Source organism: Myodes glareolus, chromosome 18, assembly GCF_982192425.1.
Source record: "Myodes glareolus chromosome 18, mMyoGla1.1, whole genome shotgun sequence".
Taxonomy (NCBI): Eukaryota; Metazoa; Chordata; class Mammalia; order Rodentia; family Cricetidae; genus Myodes; species Myodes glareolus.
Window position 1 is genome coordinate 21,521,034 of NC_142043.1, and position 19,686 is coordinate 21,540,719.

The 19,686-nt window shown below is 35.9% G+C and overlaps 1 protein-coding gene across 38 annotated transcripts in view; it reads right to left on the minus strand.

Annotated features, from left to right (window-relative positions):
• The window catches only part of Rims1 (regulating synaptic membrane exocytosis 1), a 483,725-nt gene that overhangs the window by 135,229 nt on the left and 328,810 nt on the right, over positions 1–19,686 (minus strand). For all 38 annotated transcript variants that reach the window (XM_085679438.2, XM_085679458.2, XM_085679423.2 and 35 more), the window contains 9 exons: positions 17,092–17,215; positions 13,900–13,946; positions 10,232–10,344; positions 7,876–8,006; positions 6,392–6,563; positions 6,139–6,292; positions 5,089–5,160; positions 1,013–1,169; positions 130–255 (listed from right to left, as the gene is read on the minus strand). In XM_085679438.2, the coding sequence (XP_085535564.1) occupies positions 130–255; positions 1,013–1,169; positions 5,089–5,160; positions 6,139–6,292; positions 6,392–6,563; positions 7,876–8,006; positions 10,232–10,344; positions 13,900–13,946; positions 17,092–17,215 (1,096 nt within the window). The remainder of the gene's footprint in view (positions 1–129; positions 256–1,012; positions 1,170–5,088; positions 5,161–6,138; positions 6,293–6,391; positions 6,564–7,875; positions 8,007–10,231; positions 10,345–13,899; positions 13,947–17,091; positions 17,216–19,686) is intronic.

Below are 19,686 nucleotides of genomic sequence, written 5' to 3' on the forward strand. Positions count from 1 at the left end.
AAAACTGTTTGAGAGTTCAGTTTTGACTGATGCAATTTTACTCTTTCATATATCATGCTGCAATATTTGTATATATTAAAACAGAACATAGAAAGATCACAGGACTGTGATTATACTTTAGAAAAGTACCTGTCTTGCTCCGATGAATACTGACTTTCCATATGTCTGGATCTGTGATCGACTGGACTTCGGGAGGCATCATGGTGTCTGGTTGGAGAACGTGACCTTCGTGTTGGATGAATTTCATCTAAGCTCCTAAAATATTCGACAAAAATTCACGTGACAAAGTATTTTCCCAAACTATCAACAGACTAAAAGGTAGAAAAAGGAACTGTAACAGGCTAACAAATGATCTGGTTTAAAAATGCTAACATAACACCACAGCCAATTTTCCTCAGTGAACTAAGAGAACAGACTCTCAGTTTTGCCTGTGTTGCATTTTTCCAACCTGGTTTTATATCTGTATTAAAAGGCCCATGATGTTATCTGTATAATTACAGCTTCAGAAGTATGTTCAGAGTCAGATGAAATAGAAAATACACACACACACACACACACACAGAGAGAGAGAGAGAGAGAGAGAGAGAGAGAGAGAGACAGAGACAGAGACAGAGAGAGACAGAGACAGAGAGAGACAGAGAGGGAGGGAGGGAGAGGGAGGGGGCAGGGGGAGAGAGAGAGAGACAGAGAGAGAAAGAGAGAGACAGAGAGAGAGAAAGAGAGAGACAGAGAGAGAGACAGAGAGAGAGGTCTTCCAGCACTTAAACTGCTTCAAAGAGATAATATTGTATGTCTTTATAATCTCCTGTCAGAAAACTGTCGTTGTTCATTCTTTCTTCCAGTATTAAACTTTTCGAACCCATGTGGGATGAGCTAGGACTCCGCTAACAAATGACAAAATGCCTTAACTTGATTAGCTAAACCATTGATTGCAGTTATTAATCTAAAGTAGAATCCACTGTAATAGAAGAAAGAAAGAGCTGTCAAGAGTGTTAACCTGCTCCCAACCTACCTCTGTAATGGCACATTTGGTAAACGTGAACGCGGCCTTCCCTGATCATCGCCGCGATGAGGAGACACCGAACGTGAGCGGTGATGAGTGGTTCTTTGCTGCTCTGGCACTGTTAATGTTGTGGCTTTACTTTCTCTAGCACTAGATCTATAACCCACTGACAAAAGTATATGGAGAAAAAAAAAAAACTTGTTAGTACTTTGTATGGCATAAATTAACATGGAAATGATGAAATTATACCAAAGCAGCCACCAACCTTCTAATGTTAAATGCCATGCAATCAGTATTATTAGTGTTATTGCCCAAAGCTTTGCATCTCTGTACAAAACGTGTAAGCTAAGACATGCAGAAGAACACGTTACAGTGAGGCTCAAAGCTACCATGAAGATACTAAACAGTAACATGACAGTCTATGCCTCAGACATTATGATGAATTGGGGCACAATTTTAATTTAAAAAAACAAATGAGTTAGTGACTTTCCAGCAACATAAACCAAGCAGCGAGAGAACTATAGTCAATACACAAGCCAATGATTAGATCTGGTGTTTCTTCAAATTTAATTAATTAATTATTCTTTCTTTTCTTCTGTGTGTGGTATATATTTCTGTGTGCATCTGCGCCTGTGCATGGGTATGTGTGTGTATGTTTGTGCAGATGCCCATGTATGAGTATATGTGTGCATGGAAAGGCCAGAGGTCATCATGAAATAGCTTCCTCTACTGTGATTCACCTTATTGAGAAAAGGCATCTCACTGACCCTGGAGACCATCTATTCTGCTTGGCTGCCTGACCTGTGAGCTCCAGAGATCCTCCTGTCTGGACTGCCTCAGCGTTATGTTCACAAGCGCATGCCAACATATCAGTCTGGGTGTGTGTTGCAAACTTTATGGACTGAGTCATCACTCCAACCCCAGAATTGTTCTAAAGGATAAACCACTTGGTCGTAATACATATGTAGTCATCACAAACGTTCTAACCATTTTAATTGGATATAAAAACATCCCACACTCATTTTAATGAACAAAGAAGAGCAGCTGCTCTTGACTATGGCAGACCCTGGTTGTGACGTTTGCAGCCAATAAATACAAATTTCAAAGGAACACAGTGTATGAGCGGAGACCCTGATGACAATGAAACAGAGACTGTTAGACTTCGAAGTCATCAAACCTATCTAGGATATCTAAAACTAGCCCTTCATTGTGTTCATGAACCATCGTTAAATGAACACCGTTAACCCCACTGCACAGAAACACCAATTGTGATGTATTTGGGGTAAAATAATCTGTGTTATTTCTCGTTTGATTCAGACTGAAAAGTCTGAAAGCCAAGATAACAGCTCACAATTTAAGAGTGGTGTTTTTCTATGTTTTTATCATGATCATTAATTTTCATTAGTGCAAAGAAAATAGAAAACAATGTATGGTGGAAACACATGGTACTTTAATTTTCGACTGCATAGTAATTACATGAATCATCAACATTTTAAAATCTGACTTTATATTTAATGTTACTATATCTATATATCCACTTATAATAAAGTTTACCTATTTTAATAATTATTTATAATTTATTTTTAATTATAGTATAGTCATTTTAGTTATATAAAAATAATATATAGATTAATAGTCATATTTTGCTTAATTTATTTTTTTGATTACTTGGTTTTGCCTTATTGGCTGCACACAGACTGCCTTAAGTTATGAGTTAAATAAAAGAGGCAGTTGACTTGTATCTTAATTTTTTTATTTATGCAGTTATAAATTAGAGGTTTTATTTTCATTTCCTGAACTTATGAAGATGCTCCAAAAGTGGAGGATGCCACCCTTTGAATAACGGCATTCTGCATATGGGTTTCATTCTTCTTAAGCAGCTGGAAGTACTAAGTTTACAAAACCCTAGGATTAACTGCTGTACAGGCTAAGATTTTAGTGGCTATTAAGTACATGAGGGATGAGGAAGCATGAGACTTGGTTGTTGTAGAACATTGTGAATGAAGCTCTCAAGCTTCCCCAGGCCATCTACAATCAGCAACTTCCTTCTGTCTTCACACAGGATGTTAGAAATGCAAGAGCAAGTTCATAGCCACATAGAAGTATCAGGAGCACATTGTGCTCATTAACTTAATCCCCTCACTTCATGCTCACTTATCTACATTCTATCAATGCTTCATCGTTCTTCTACTAAAAACTATCATGTGTATTGGTTCATAATATACATATCTTTACTAAATTATGTTTGTTCCATGTATCTTTGGATGGTCCCTGTATCTTTATATTGGATCAAAAGAAGTAGATGTCTGGAATTTTTAGGAAATTGATGATTCTGCCCACTAGTTAATAAAGTGAGATCTGAAACATCAACTGTTACTTGTTATATAAATTCTTATCTCTCAGGCTGGTCATTTAATTTACAACACAATTTGAAGCAACAGGTTAAGCATCAGATTTCTATAATAAAGATTGTATGTGTTACCAAACACTAGGACAACTATAATACATTTGAGTAGTGGACAGAGGTATATTTATAATTCAGTGTTTTATAAAAGGTGTCCAAGTCATAATCTCGTGAGTAGTGAGTTCATCACACATGCTGACTTCTCAGGAGCCACAATGTACGATGTACATGTTTATCTGAGACAAAGGATGAGAAGCCCACCACTTGAATAAATGTTTTTAGCTGGCTATTCATTCATCTTCTACTGCCTCATTTTAAAAATTGAAAAAGGTGGTACAACATGGGAAATACCCATAGTAGCAAATTGTATTTACATAAATTTGTAATAATTTTAAGGCTGATCAACCCCAATAAATATTTGATTACTTTCTTACCAGCAATACTCTCATTCATATGAATTTAAATGTGTCAATAGACTTAAATTTATAATCCTTTTAGCAATTAGATTTCATTCAATTTTACAATTTTCTATCCTGTGAAATAGTGTTTTAATAATATGCATAATTATTATGATCATTAAAAATAAAATCTGCAAATAGAAAATGTTACTCACTATTATACAAAACTATTCATTCATAATCTAGTCTCAGCCATAGAACTGTTGATATAACAAATAAGTACCTCTTTGAAAGACAGATAACAAATATGTGATCTTAGAAAATTCTCTGTATTTTTTTATCATATTCTGAATGAAGTTCTATGCACCTTTCCAAAAACATGAACTCTCTCCCTAGTGCTGATACTACCAATTTTATTAAGACCACCCTCCTTGAACTAAGTGCACCCCCAAGGCAGTCATTGCATAAACAAAGGGCACACATGCCGGTACTGTCCTAACCAACTCCCTTTCATTCCTATATGCTGCAATCTCTCTTTCCATTTTCAGTGGAACAGCCTGATCCCCCTTTCTAAACAGAGGGAATCAAACAGGACTAACACAAAGAATGCTGAGTGTCCCTTGATCTTAAGTACTTTTCTGACAGCTCAGAGGGGAAAACGTGAATCTAAACTTTCACATTTCACGAAACTTTTGCCAACTTATACAAAGACAAGAAGACAAACACTTGAAAGGAATGGTGACTCTTTCTAGCACATTGTCTTACTTCGAAACACACACACACGTATAAGTAGTGAGCACACCACAAAAGCAATAAAAGCTACAGCCATGCCACATGCAATTTTAAACCCTGCCATGCACCTTTCTCAGTATATTCCATGGAAGGCTATGGTATTTTGAGAAATGGGGGAAGGAAAATCATAGAAATACAATATAAAACACAGGAGAATGGAATTGGATGTAATAAAGTTAACAATATCCTTTCATAATGAAATCCACATTTCCACAATGCTCAGAGTATTGTGAAATAGTGGCTTTTGTTTATCCTACTTAGGCATACTTTTACGGGAGAACCTGACTATGTCAATTAAATAGAGTGTGAATTCGGAGATGCTCGTCCATTTTAAACATTGTTAACAATTTGAAACTCAAGTCACCATGGAATAACTAAATACTGATGCTTCTGCACTAAAGACCTCTAGTTCAGCATCCGGAAGGAGGCTGGAAGTGGGCAGCGGAATCAAGCAGACAGAGTGAAGCAGAGCCATGCTCTTCACCACGCACCTGGAGGCACTACTCCAATACCATCATCAACCTCATAATCTGAGATGTCACTATCACTGATTCGCTGAGATCCTGCACAACAGTAAGGCAAACAGAGACCTCTGTGTCTACTCGGTTTACGACATGCAAAGGACATAATTGAACAAGCATAATTCAAAGTAAACGCTGGTCTGGTTTGTCGAGAAACATGTTTGCTTTTAAAAAACAATAGCTTTTAGAATTTCCTCCATATGAAATCCACTGAAGGGCTCTTAGGGGATATAATTTGATTCATGTCCTTCTTAATTTTAAATGCTGCACTGAAAGATATAATGAAGTGCATACACATTGCCCTGTAGGGAGAAGAGTGAGGCTGAGGGAACAGCCTCAAAGACCTACCTTGTCAGCCATCTGGCACACCTCAGGATGCTTCAAAAGCATCAAGTCCATCGTTTAACCATATGTTTATTAGCCATGCTACTGGTGAATATTAATTTTGAGGAAATTATTGGTCAGGGAACTACTGACATATTATATTCAACAAAAAGGCAAAAACCTGAATCAAGGTGACCAAAACAATGCTTCTAAGTTTCATCTGTGGCAGCACTTATGTACATGATAACCCAAAAATATTACAGAGAGAATGAATCTTCCTAATTACCAATGCAGAGAAATAAACTTATAATGATATCATGGCTTAAATATATATTGTTCTTATCGATTAGATTAAAATACCCTAAACATGATCAAGCTATTATGACTTTATATGTAGCCACCCACTACTAAAAAGAGAATCATTCCATCACTCAGCCCCTCAATGTTTCCAACAATGTGCAAGGTGGTCCCTGGGAGACTTGGAGCTTTCATCTCTCACTCCTCTGTACTACAATAGATCATTCTATTGTGACATGTAGAAAATAGCACAGCTAAATCTCCTTTATACAGATGAGCAATTCCCTACTAGTCTGCTCTACAACAAAACTATTGCAAAGCTATCTTTCTGAGCATCTATCCCTAAGAAGAACCCAGAAATGCCATTACTGTCTGCCAACTAAAATGAAGTTTACCTACTTTGTAGCTTTTTGCTGGAGCTCTCTCCGTGGATATGCCGCCTCGGCAGAAACGGCGATGGGTGAGGCAGAGGTAGTGAGGATTCATCATGTGTCTGGAGTTTATACCAATGGGGTTCGTCATCCAAAAGCGCTGTCTCCAGCTCTATGAGGATCTGAAAAGGCAGTTCTCAAATGAAACACAGGCCGCAAGGTCTCGTGACTAATATATGCCAACAGCCCCAGCACGCAGCTGACTTGACTCTAAACATCACCTCTCCAAGAAATTCACTCTCTTCCTCTTGAACTCTTGGCTGATCCCACACAGTAATTTCCAACATTCGCTCCCGGAAATCTCTACGATGTACATGCGAGTAGACAAACGTTTGGTTCCATTTGGGTTCTAGAATTTTCTTTACGGTTTTGGTCCTCCTTTTACTTTTGTCGCTGAGAAATAAAGAGGTTTCCAAAATGAGCAAGTGAAACCAAGAACGTGCTGCTCTCTAGTGTAGTCATGTGTCATTTCAACCAGGATTTCCACGCTTCTCCCTTATCTTTCTCTGTAGTAAGCTTGTTCTTTGATAACTTTATTCACGTAGGTATGGCATTCTGTTTACTATCTGCCTCCACCCACTTACCTCATCCCGTTCCCTATAAACCTTCCCACTCAACTCCCTACATGTCCTTTTCTGAGATTTGTGACTTTTTGTTTTAGAACCCCTGAGTTTAACCAGAGCTGCCTCTGTACCCGCTGGCTTGTGCTCCCAGACAGTAGAAAACGGAAGGGAAACTTTGGCAATCTGAAATCTTTCTGGAGCAAATAGTTCATCTATGGGGAATAGAGTCCTTGAGCCCCAATCCATACCTGACTGATGAATGATCTCCCTCCATGTGTGTGTGTGTGTGTGTGTGCTATATATGTATGTGTGTTCTGCGTGTTGTGTAAATATGTGTGTGTGTTGTGTGTAAGCATGTGTATGTGTTGTATGTGTGTTGTATATGTATGTGTGTTGTGTGTCTTTGTGCTCTGTGAATGCCTGTGTGTTCTGTGTGTGTATGTGTGTGTGGTACATGAATGATGTGTGTGTGTGTGGCATGTGTATCTGGCCTGTGTGTATGTGTGTATGTTTGTGTGTGTCCAGTGCAGGCAAACTCAAACTCTGAGTTCAGGACTAAAAATGTTTCATCTCACCTAGAATTTGGAGCTTTACAACATATCTATGTATATCTTTTGCAGTATGTGCATTGCTTTATTCTATAATGGTCCACAAACCTTAGAGGGGATTGTATGACTGTCCTGTAATGACTGAACAACTGAGTTGTCATGTATTATCAGTGTCTTCAGATGAGGTTCAAACCCATGTGTCATCAAGCTAGAGCAGTGTTCTGCCATTGAACTCTATTTCTAGCACATCTTTTTTCCTGTTTATTTTATAGCATCAAAATCCAAAATGATCCCATAGGGCATAATACTGCTATTATTTAAAAGAACTAACTCCAACGATATATTCAAGCAATGGTTCTGATGTAGGTCATATATATAAGGTACATTCTTAATGTCGTTTCTCTACTAATAAGCATATTTAAAAGTACGATATTATTTTCAAGTAAAAAGTCTGAGACATTGTCTTCAGGGACAAGACAGTTTAATTCCTACAGGGGATTACTTACTATAATCAGAAAATACATCCCAGAAAGGAAATCCTATCTTTCTAATTAATACCGAGTTTAGTAAACCTTTCAAGAAATCATCCATTACCTTCTATCTGGAAGAAAATACATTTTTACATAGGGATTCCTGGGGCGCCCATCTCCTCTAGGGGGTAGATCAGTTGCCTGTAGAACATTTACAATCAGCTGGTGCCCCACTTTATCATACCACAGCTTGACCTAGGAGAGATGCACAAAGAGGCTCCTATTATTCAAAATTATGAGATAATAGAAATTTGCATAGCTCTATTTAAAGGATGATGCTTTGACTTGAAGTGTCCTGGAATTACAGTGATTTGAAACCACAGCCATCAAGAAGTTAACTTTTCCCTTTAGTATTGCATCTTGTGTATAACTCAAAATCTGCAAACCTGACATCTTCAGGCATGGAAATGCAACTGAGGTGGAATATTATTTTTTACCAGGCAACGATGTGTTCCATTTGTCTATGATCTACAATATTACTTCAACTGTGTAAAGGTGTGTTCCATTTGTTTACAATGCATTTGTTTAACTATGCAAAGATATGTTGCTTTTTCACCTTGCCTGTCTAAGGTACCTGATTGGTCTAATAAAGAGCTGAATGGCCACAGCTAGGCAGGAAATTGATAGGTGGGGCTGGCAGGCAGGGAGAACAAACAGGAGGAGAAATCTAGGAAAGAGAGGAGTGAAAAGAGGAGAGGGGAGAAAGAAAGGGACACGCCCAGGGTGAGAAGCCAGCAGCTGTCAGACAGACATGAGAAGTATAGTATGCAGAAGAAAGAAAAGTAAAAGGCTTCAAGGCAAAAGTAGACAAAGAAAAACAGTTAATTAAAGTTAAAAGAAAGATCCAGAAACGAAGCTAAGATAAGCCAAGCATTCATAACTAATATTAAGTCTCTATCATGACTTGGGAGCTGGATGGTGGCCCAGAAGAAAAGTCTATACATACAAATAATCTAACTTTTTTTAATTTTAGAAATATTGAAGTCATCATAACACTTTTTTTTTATATCAAACACAAGAGTTGGTTATTATCAAAGCTTTAATGTTAGGGTTGGTAAAAGTACTTTCCAAAGAGCAGGCCAGGTAAATGGGAGCGTTTGGAAGGAGGAAGGGGAAAGGAGAAATTATGAAATCATATTATAACACTAAAAATAGAACGAAAATGTTTAAAGAAAGTGTTTTCTAGTTCTATGGGTAGCTGGAATAAGAGCAGATTAAGATAGTCAGGGAACGTATTTTCCACAGGCGCATGCTGCACCAGGTAGACTTTGCTGTTTCCTAACATTTTTCTCTGTTATAAGCTAGCTATCATGAGAGAAAGGAAAATCAAAGGGAAGGCTTAACACATAAGTGACAGATCAAATATCATGAAGGCTGAGTGACACTTCTGATAATGAATTCTTCATGCTGCAGCCAAATGGTGAAACACAAGGTGACCTCAAACTGGATCTGAACACAAAGGGCAGAGTTCATACCGGAAGGAAGAACAAGCCACTAAACTCCTGGTGCTCACTTCAACTCAGACTTTGAATCTAAAAGTTACTTTATCACAGCAATGAAAAGAACAAGGTTTTGGAGATGCATGAATCCAACCCTCCATTTTGTTTTTTACACAAACCAACTTGGGTTTTAGCCCCCATTTAATGGTGTAGGTGAAGAGCCAGGGATAAGTACAAAAAAAAATATGTCCAAGCAGCTAAGCAAAACAGGCTATGCTATTTCTTATAAGGAGGATCTGGGAACAACAATGACTATAAATTTATTTCCTTTGACTTATCAATCAAAAGAGTATCAAGAGGGACTAGAGAGAGTCACACAGCACTAAAGATTAAAAACTCAACTACTCATAGGACAATCTGAAGCATGATTTCTTCTTCGTTATTAATACAAATATCTCAGTTTCTATTTTTAATCTCTGAGCTATTTATAACACTTGGTCAGTTTATTTTTCCAGGTTTCCCAGAGTAAACCCACAGAAAATATGTTGGTCACTGTGTTTGAATATCATCTGTGCTGTTTGTTCACAAACAAATGCCCTAAGAAGATAATGAGATTTTTATAAAATTTAAGTTTCTTAGGTCTAGGATCATAAAGTGCTTAAGATGATTGAATGTGACTTTCTATGAAAGTATGTGACTACTGATTTACCATGGAACATTGATGTAACATACCAGAAGTATGAATATTTTTCCAGATGCTACCATTTACCAATTACTGTTTAGAGCACTTAGCACATTGTAAACATCCAATAAATATTTGTAGCCAATATATGTAACTGGAGGAAAAGCAGAAGAGATATACCCACAGTGGTGATGTGGATGATAATGTCAAATGACTATGTGTTCACTGGAGGCTCTGGAAAGTCAGGCAATTCAGAGAACAAACCCTAATGCCATTTCCTGAGTATAAAAGGTACATACAGAGAGTTGCCCAGGTAGGACTTGCGGGGCATCTTTCAGAGCTCCAGGGCTGGTTGGAGAAATAACAGAAATGGAAGGCCTTTCCATCTTTTGAGATTCAAAGGAACTTGAACCTAAAATGAGAATAAAAATGAACAAGGGTTAGTGTAAGGAATACATTTTTGAACAAAAAGGTAATTGTACCTGTAATTTGAATGAAGACATAGTTAATACTATCTGATGTGGGATTTTCTTTTCATGTGATAGCTCAAGAATGTTCTTTTCATCTTCCTTGGTTAACTATCTACTTTATGATATAATAAGATCCTGTATTCATTTGTTTCAGCCTAAAAGATCTTATCCACATGTTGAAGGAAATTGTTCTCTATCAGCTCTGTTATAAATTACATCACTGAACAAGTTGTCTGATGTCATTACCAAGAAGATGATACCTGTTGTGTTAATAACCGTCCCTGATGAACACTTGCAATGTACTGTCTCCAGTGACAAACTGAAATAATTTATGAGCCACATTTAAATTCAGTTTCATCACTCTTTTAAAAATGATTACATCTCTTAAATGTTATGTCACAAATAAATCTCTCAATCTTCTGAGAATAGTATTTCTCAGTAATTTACTGCTGGAGATCCCCTTCACTTTCATGAAAACCTCTATGGAGGTTGCTGTTGCTCTGTGCTCAGGCATATGAGAAAACCGAGACGCTAGGAAACGCAATTATCTATTAGGTTCTTGAATACTCAAAAATTCAGTAAAAAAATTTGGTAAGTGCTTCATCGAGAAATCCTGTGGAATTGCACTTTACCCACACGATTCTTTTCTATAGTCTGTGAATGGAAGCTGTGTCCAGAAAGATGAATTGAAACTGCATTGATGTAGAGGGGTACGGATGTTACAGGTCCAAAAGCTACCTTCCTGACCTTGTACCATCTTTAGCACCTAGAACAGTCATTTCTTGCCCTCTTCCTTGACAGAACTAACATCCTGTAACTAATAGATTAAAAACCTTTGAAATCTAGTTTCAACTGCCCCAAAACAGCCATTCCTTGCCCTCTTCCTTGACAGAACTAACATCCTGTAACTAATAGATTAAAAACCTTTGAAATCCAGTTTCAACTGCCCCCAAACAGCCATTCCTTGCCCTCTTCCTTGACAGAACTAACATCCTGTAACTAATAGATTTAAAACCTTTGAAATCCAGTTTCAACTGCCCCAAAAGCTAAGACTGCTATCACATAGCATCATTTTTTAAAAGTAGTATTGTTGTTTCAATTAGTATTTCATTGATTAGTGTTTGAAAATTGGCTTGTTTATTGGTTGTTTGTGGTTTTTTTATTTTTTAAAAAGAAAACAAGCTACTTTTTATTTTAAATTTTACATACCAACCCTTGTTCCCACTCCCTCTCCTCCTCCTATTTTTTCCACCTTTCCTCCACCCCCATCCACTCCTCAAAGAGGGTAAGGCACATTGTTTTGAGGAAGGATCAAGGCCCTCCCTACTATATCTACGCTTAGCAAAGTATCCTTCCAAAGAGAATGGGTTCCAAAAAGTCAGTTCAAGCAATAGGAATAGATCCTGGTGCCACTGGCCTCGTAAGTCAATAGAAAAGCTTTCTCCATCTTTCTGTTACCACCTCTCTGATGTACCCAGCTATGCATTTTAAACTTTTCATAATTTATTAACTTTCTTGGTTCCATAAATCTATACAAGTACAGGAGAGTGCTTCCATGTTGGAACATGGAATTTGGGGTTACCTAAATTTGTGTTCACTAAAAATGGCTCCAGAATAAACTATTTCCTATTCTCTGTAAGAAGAGAGCAGTGTCTTTTGTGTCAGTCACTCAAAAATGAGGATTCAATGAGGCCACTTCCATCATTTTATGCCCTGAAAAGGAGACTTTTAAGTACATGGAATACAGCTACAAAATGTAATTTCTCTTTAATCAGGCTTCTTTAGCCTAATTTCACTAAGCATTTTAGGTCTTAGAATATGCCTCTTACAATAATGCTGGCTTATAAAAGTGAGTTTATTTTTAATTTTATCTAAAGTATTATTATTTATGGGACTTTATCCATGTATTTCTTAGTATTGGTCATCAGAAAACCCAAAACTGAGTCTGGTCCCAGCACCAACAGGTATGGGATCATGATGGTAACTTGGCCACTGGTCCCTTCTTCAGTATGGTCATTTCTTCCGTTCTCATCACCAATTATCCTTAAACCAACTTAAGTATATAGAATAAATTCTGTAATAAGACCTAAAGAATCAAGCCCCTGTTTTAATTGAATGCCCAAAATTTCCAGATTATTAACACAATTTCATTATCTACAAGTATCATTAACTTAAAATATGATCTTATCCCATCCTGAGTGACTCTACTTATTATTCAGATAATTCTTTCACCACAGTACACTAACAGTTCTGTCACACACCGCATCAGTGACCTCTATTTCACCCATGGACTCCTGATATCATGTGACACTATCACGTGGTGGTATGACAATTATTCATTGTTGTGTCTCGACTGGTGAATCTCAACCTTCCTAATGCTGCAACCTTTTAGTTCAGTTTCTCATGTTGTGTGCTTCCAACCATAAAATTATTTCCATTGTTACTTCATAGCTGCAATTTCACTACTGTTATTAATCTTAATGTTAATATGTGTGGTTTCAGAAGGTCTTAGGTGACCCCTATAAAAGGGTCATTTGACCCTCAAAGGGATTGTGACCCACAGGTTGAGAACCACTAGTCAAAACTGTTTCTGAGACTGTTTATCAAGTAATCTGAATAGTTGAGTTTCACAATAACTATCTCTCTCTCTCTCTCTACCCACCTACCTATGTTTTGTTTTCTCAAGACAGATTCCTACCAAGTAGCACAGGCTAGTCTTAAACCAGCAATTTCCTGCCTCTGTAATTCAGGATATGACATTTTAAACATGTGTCATAACACCGAGCCCACAATAATTTTTTCTGTACAGTTTACAGATTTACTCCTAGTAACAGTTCAGTGCCAGAATCAGGCCTCTGCCCGGGTCTTGGCTCAGTCACAAAAGCGCATCAGGTGCCAGGATTTCTTACCAGAAGAGCTAGTTAACATCAAAGGGGGTATTGGCTCCATCATTTGTTCCTCCCGCCCTACTCCCTTCTTTGTCTCTTGACTGGAAATCAGAGGGCCTGGCTGCAAGCTCCTGATCTTGAGACCTCCTCCATCCTCAGAAAGTTGTAAGAAGAGAATCCCACTCTCCCCAACTTCTGCCATGCAGGCTCTGACTCTGGCTTGTCCCTGCTCTGCCATCTGCCTCTGGTTCTGGGGTCTCAACTTTCCATAATGCTCTCACCAAGCTGTGAGGCTCTGCTGTCTATTCATAGAACTAATAACTTTTCTAACAAACTCTTTACCCCCCAATCATCAGTCCCTCAAAACACCTGCCTCAAACATAACAATTCCAACTTTATATTATAAAGAAGGATATTGAAACAAAGATTTTGGTGTGGCCACAAAAATGAGCAGAACAAAATTGTCAGTAAAGAGTCATCTTTTAGTTATTTGCAACATCCGACATTAGTGAAGACAGTTGTTTATATCAAATGACTTAGGAAAGCAATCAATCTTGTTTTCTAAGTTAGTTTAATATATTCTAATAACAAGGAAATGTTATTACTCACTGGATTCCAGGGGAGGATGGGAACTCTCAGGGATCCGGGGGATGTCACTAAAAGAAACGGGTACAGTGAAAATCCAATCAGGTATACTACCCTGCCTGAGGCAACCACAGCCTATTTTATTTCAGTGAGGGAAGAGTCCTTTGGGGGCCTTTAGGGCATAGAAATGAAGGAGAGATACTATTTAGGTAACTACTGATGTGCATGAATGCCAAACACCACATAAAAGAAACTGCAATAAAAAAGAAGTTTTTATATCGTTTTAATAGCAAAACACTCTAACATGACAACAGTCACACTAATATTGTGGATAAGGTCACCACAATATTTTTACTACCAAAACAGCAGGTTTTGGAAATTAAAAAAATGTTAAAGATTATATTTTATTTCAATTCTAGAAAATCAAAATGACACAGAATTTTACAAATCAGTAATATGCTTTACAAACACATCTGAAAGAGTTTACTGAGTGAAACAGATGGAAATATTTCTTCATAATTAAATGAAATGATGATCGTGGGCAAAGTTAAGAAAATTAAAAGGATGGATTGCTTTGAAAATTAATGATGGTGCAAGCTTGCAACGAAAAAGGCCAAAGTATTTCATGTATGTGCATGTAATATATACATGGCACATATAATATGTATGCAAACATATGCCCTTGATAGATATTTGTATCTCTCTACTAACGTTTGCTAGATGCATGGCTATTGCACTACATGGTTAAAGGGAGTTGCGAGAGCACCCATCCCTGCCACACTCACAAATCACTCTGAAAAAATAATTAAAATAACTTCACTTTAATCTTTTTCCCACTGAGAACTTACTATCCCATAAGAACCCTGGGCCACCTTGCTTTGGGCATTATACTGTATATGATTATTTTGCCTCACATTTTTCAAAAACTATTTCTGTATCAATTTAAGATTAATAATATGCAAGTATTGATATGACATATTAAAGCAGACTGGAGTGTTGTCAAAAGAATTTTCAGCATCTCAGTTAATTATTTTAATTACTTACCTTACAGCCTAAATTCACTTGGATTATTTTTACTCTTTTTTTTGTCCTCTTTTTGTTCTTAATGCCTCATCAATTTTTGTGTTAATTAATAGGAATTATATTAGTTAACTATATATAGTTAAATATAATTAACTATACCCAAATTTTTCTACTAACAATAAGACCTCATGCTGCATATTTTATAAATATATTTTATCATACATTTTAATGTAACTGCCAATTTATATACTTTCCATGAACTAATAATTGAGATTACTTTATAATTCCTGAAATCCAACTATTTTCACAACAACAATTTCCTCACTGTTCATCTAAGCAAATGGAAAGAATTTATGATGAAGACATTTTAGATTGAAAAAGTCTCTGACAATCTTACACAGTCAGTAAAAACCTCAGAATGTGCAACTCTGAAATATTGTATGTGTTCCTGAAAGGAAGACCAGCGGCAAGTTGTTTTTAAAATTCTGCATGCAGTTTGTGGCTCAACATTCAACACTAATTGCTTTTGCAAGATTCCCATGCATACAGTTTCCTTTGTTAACACAAGTTTTCTTAGCTATTTCTACTCACAAGTCTTGTGTCTATAATTTTAATAATGATTAAAGCATTGAAAAGTCAAGGGCCTCCCAAAATATGTGAAAGAAACTTGGCTTTTAATCTGTACTAATCAATTTTTACAAACTCTATCTATGAGGATTCCTGAAGTCATTATATCCACCAATTAAATATTAACAACATTAAGCATAGTTTTGAAAATAACACTACAATTCTAATGATGTATTCAAGAGCTGTGATGTTTATTCAGACATAATCTTTGAAGTCACACCCCTCTGAACTCCATGCTCCCTGATGGACTAGGGTTTGGAGCAGCCAATGGTCATTTCGAAGAAATGTGTCTACAGAAGCAACAGTGATTCTAGCGTTGTTCCAGTCCACTTTAATTGTCTGTTGTCCTCATAAGTCATGGTAAATTATTGTTTAACCCAGAACTCCAGAAGCACTACATAACTACAAAATATCTATGTATGCAAGGGTCAAGTATAAATTTTATATTAATATTTTTAATTATTTCCCAGTTTACTTACCTCTTTTTCAGTCTTACCTCAGAACTAAAACATATATCACATAAAACTAGCATAAATTATGGTGTTATTTTAAAAACCTACATGGATATATAAATATATATAGTATTTTTTGAAATATCTTCAATGTTTATTCTTTGTCATCACTTAAACTTAATTGAAATCTTGGCTTTGTTTTAGACTTTTATATATTAATATTCTGTGAAATATGATTATCCTTTGGCATTCTATCAATATTGGGATGGATATTTTCTTGTGTGTTTTACATTGATAAACACCCATGGAAACAATGAAGATTAAAGTAAATAATTTTCAGCAAGATGTCTCAAATCAGAGCTCTGTAATAACTTGGATTGGAAAATAGATATAAAATTTATTTCCAAGAGTAAATTCATATAGTGAGCTCACTATAGTGACATAGTTCAAAATGTCTACTAAAATTTATGGAATGGCAAATGTAGTTTGATTTTGGACTTATTGAGTTTGCAAGGAAAAGATAATACTATGGAAAACTGAAACAGAGAAATAATCTACTGTCTATAGATTACCGAATCATGTTTAAAACTGAAATTTTTAAATACCATATATTATAGTGATTCAAACATCTAAACATTCAATATTCCCTGCCTAGTTTTAAACAAAAGCTGAAAACACTCTTTTGTAAGTATATGGAAAAATATTTTCTCCTTTATACAGTAAGAGGTTATTAGATATGTATAATCTCATTTAATAATTTAAATGTCACAGGATGAACTGGTTCGTTGGTTATTCCCTTAAAGGAAACACCACTGATTACATTAGAAATTACAAAAACATCAGTAGTTAACCACTAAAATACAAGTTGTTATTTTGAAAAATACATATTGATATTTTTATATTGGTCCATGTGAAACTTCTAACATATAGGGAAGAAAATCCCTATTCTAATTTTAAGTTAAGAATGATTTATATAGTCTTTTATATATGCCCATAATAGTTGAAAAAAGCTATCCATGTTAACATGTACTGTATGAATGTAAACACTTCTTTGTCAAACCCTGCTAATACATGTCATTCACTAAGCTTAAGAAGTAAGTGTTTTTAGCCTTACCCAATAGGCCTTGAAACAATAATTTCAACTTGAGGTTCTGATTTTGATTCTAAAATAATGTTGTAAACTTCTTCGTTTGTTGCTCCCGGCAGGGGTTTACCATTCCACTCTAGAACTTCATCCCCTTGAATTTAAAAAAAAGGGTATTTTTTTACCTTATATGTTCTGTTTACTTTTCTTATCTTTTCTCTTTTTTAACAAAGAAATGCAAACCATATACCAATCATTGAATACTTGAGGCTTTGCTCTCAGAAGCAAAATGACTTGTCATATAATGTCAGCTAACTGGTTCTTCTAACCAGCTTTACTTTCTTCTTTTATTTTCTTCCCCCAATATCACTGAAAATAGTCCAATACAAATCTGACTTTATTTTTTTAGATATACCAGAAATAATATAAAAATAATCTCATGCTATGGGATGGAAATTAGCACAGCCTATTTGGAAACATTAAGACCAATGGTTAGCAGCATGCCCTGTAATATAATAAACCAGGCAGCCCTGCATGTGATAGGTTCTTATTAAGTAAGCAGAACTTTTGCTTTAATTTTGGTAAAAAATAGCAATAAACATTTTCTAGCATGAATTTTCCATCTCTAAGTCAGGCTCCAATGTCTTTACCTGATGCACAACAGAATAAAAATGCATGAAAGGATTTGGATTCATATCCATAGGTAAGGTAACATAGGTAGCCATGGCAGTTACAAAGCAAGCAGATGTAAAAACTGTTGCATGACAGTTAACCCCCTTCCAGATGTTCGTCACACATGCATTCTACACAGAGCATGTAGTGAGTACGGAAGTCGAAGCAGGACATATTGAAGGCAATGGAGAATTCATCTAATACTCATTTCTTTGTGAAATAATCTAAGAGCGATGAAGGACAGAAATATGATTTCCCATGGGAATAAAGTAAGGCAACTGATGGCTGCTATTTAACTCCAGCTTTAAGAGTAGATGATTTGAAGACAAAGATTTATTTTCATAAATGTGTTAGAGCATAAATGGTCTTCTGACAGAGCCTTCTAGCTCACCATGGTACATTCAGGTGAGACATCTCTGCATTAGTCATTTTTTTGAGGTGGCTTACTTTCCTCATGTCCATGCTTATTATGTTGTTCTTACCATTTTAGGTCTTCAAATAATTAAGGACATAACTAAAATCAGTGGTTAATTAGTAACATTGTACACTTAAAGGTATATACAAATATGAAGTTCTTAGATTTTAAGTCAAGTCATGTTTATATTAGATAGAAAAAATCTTAACGTAATTCTTATTTTCTAAAAATTTCGTTCCTTAAAAGTAAAAAGCATGAGTCTGCTTAAGTTTCATTAATAATATGGTTATTAACAATGATTAAGTAAGTCTTACTAAGTTGACCTAAGAAGATACCTAGAGAGATTTCCACCGATATACTCCACTGATAAGAAGAAAGGAAAGTAAACAAATTCATTTTCACAACACATTAGCAATGTTCAAAAAGTTTTTTGATCAAGGAAATAAAGTTTACCACCACAGTTCATTAGACATATATTTATATCTAATGAATTATACATAATTAGACATAATTCATTAGACATATGTATTTAATATATAAATATGTGTATATTCACACCTATGATGAAAATACTTTATAAAATAGTACTTACCCTGACAATTCCTACTGCATTTTGTTCTATCACTTTTTTTGCAAAATGGTGAATAAAAATAGATTGACTTTAATACTCAACAGTGGATGGCAACCATTGTTTTGCAAGTTATGCACTGTAAATTACTCTTCATAACTGACAGTAATCTGAGCACATAACTTTTAATATTAAACTAACAATGTTTTAATGTATTTATAGTGTTATAAAACTGAGTACAAAAAGTATTTAATACCATTCAAACCATTTGCTTATCCATGGATATTCACCTAAGTAGATGTAGCAAATGATGGGAAAAAAAGAAAAAATACAACACTTTCTCTTTATATTTCATAAGTATAAATGGAAATTTAATACAGAAACCAGTGCAAAACCTTTTAATAATGTGTTTCCTGCAATGACAAGCATCCAATGAGGAACAGAAGTAGAGCCAGGTGGTACCAGGAGGGTAGTAATTAGTTATTGCTCTAGGTGAGCTATCAAGAAACATTTGAATTATGAGCACTGAAGGATGAAAAAGATTTCAACAAGAGGAGCAGGTTGACAGCTGGTGCTGATCAAATCTTGTGGCGGGCAGGGAAAAAGCTGGCCAGGACACAGGTACAGTGACATAGCCAGGGAGCTCTGTAGGCTCACAGTGGGCAGAGCGACAAAACTTTGAGTTGGAGAAAAACAAGAGGCAGACACAGATGGACCTAGAGTAACAAGCGTGAATGTCGGTGTTGTGTTTTGGATAGCTAAACAAAGCAACAGCGAACTGAATTGACTTGAAAGGGAACCAGTCTGTATGAATCCATGGAAGATGGAAGAAAGGTTCCAAAATCCCAAGTAAAAGTCAAAAATAATGTCGCAGGTGACGTTTATGAGCTAAGGCTGTTATATGAAAATAGAAGAGAAGCCAGTTTGTAGATTAAAATATATATCCAACTGTGTTTATCATTGAGTCTAT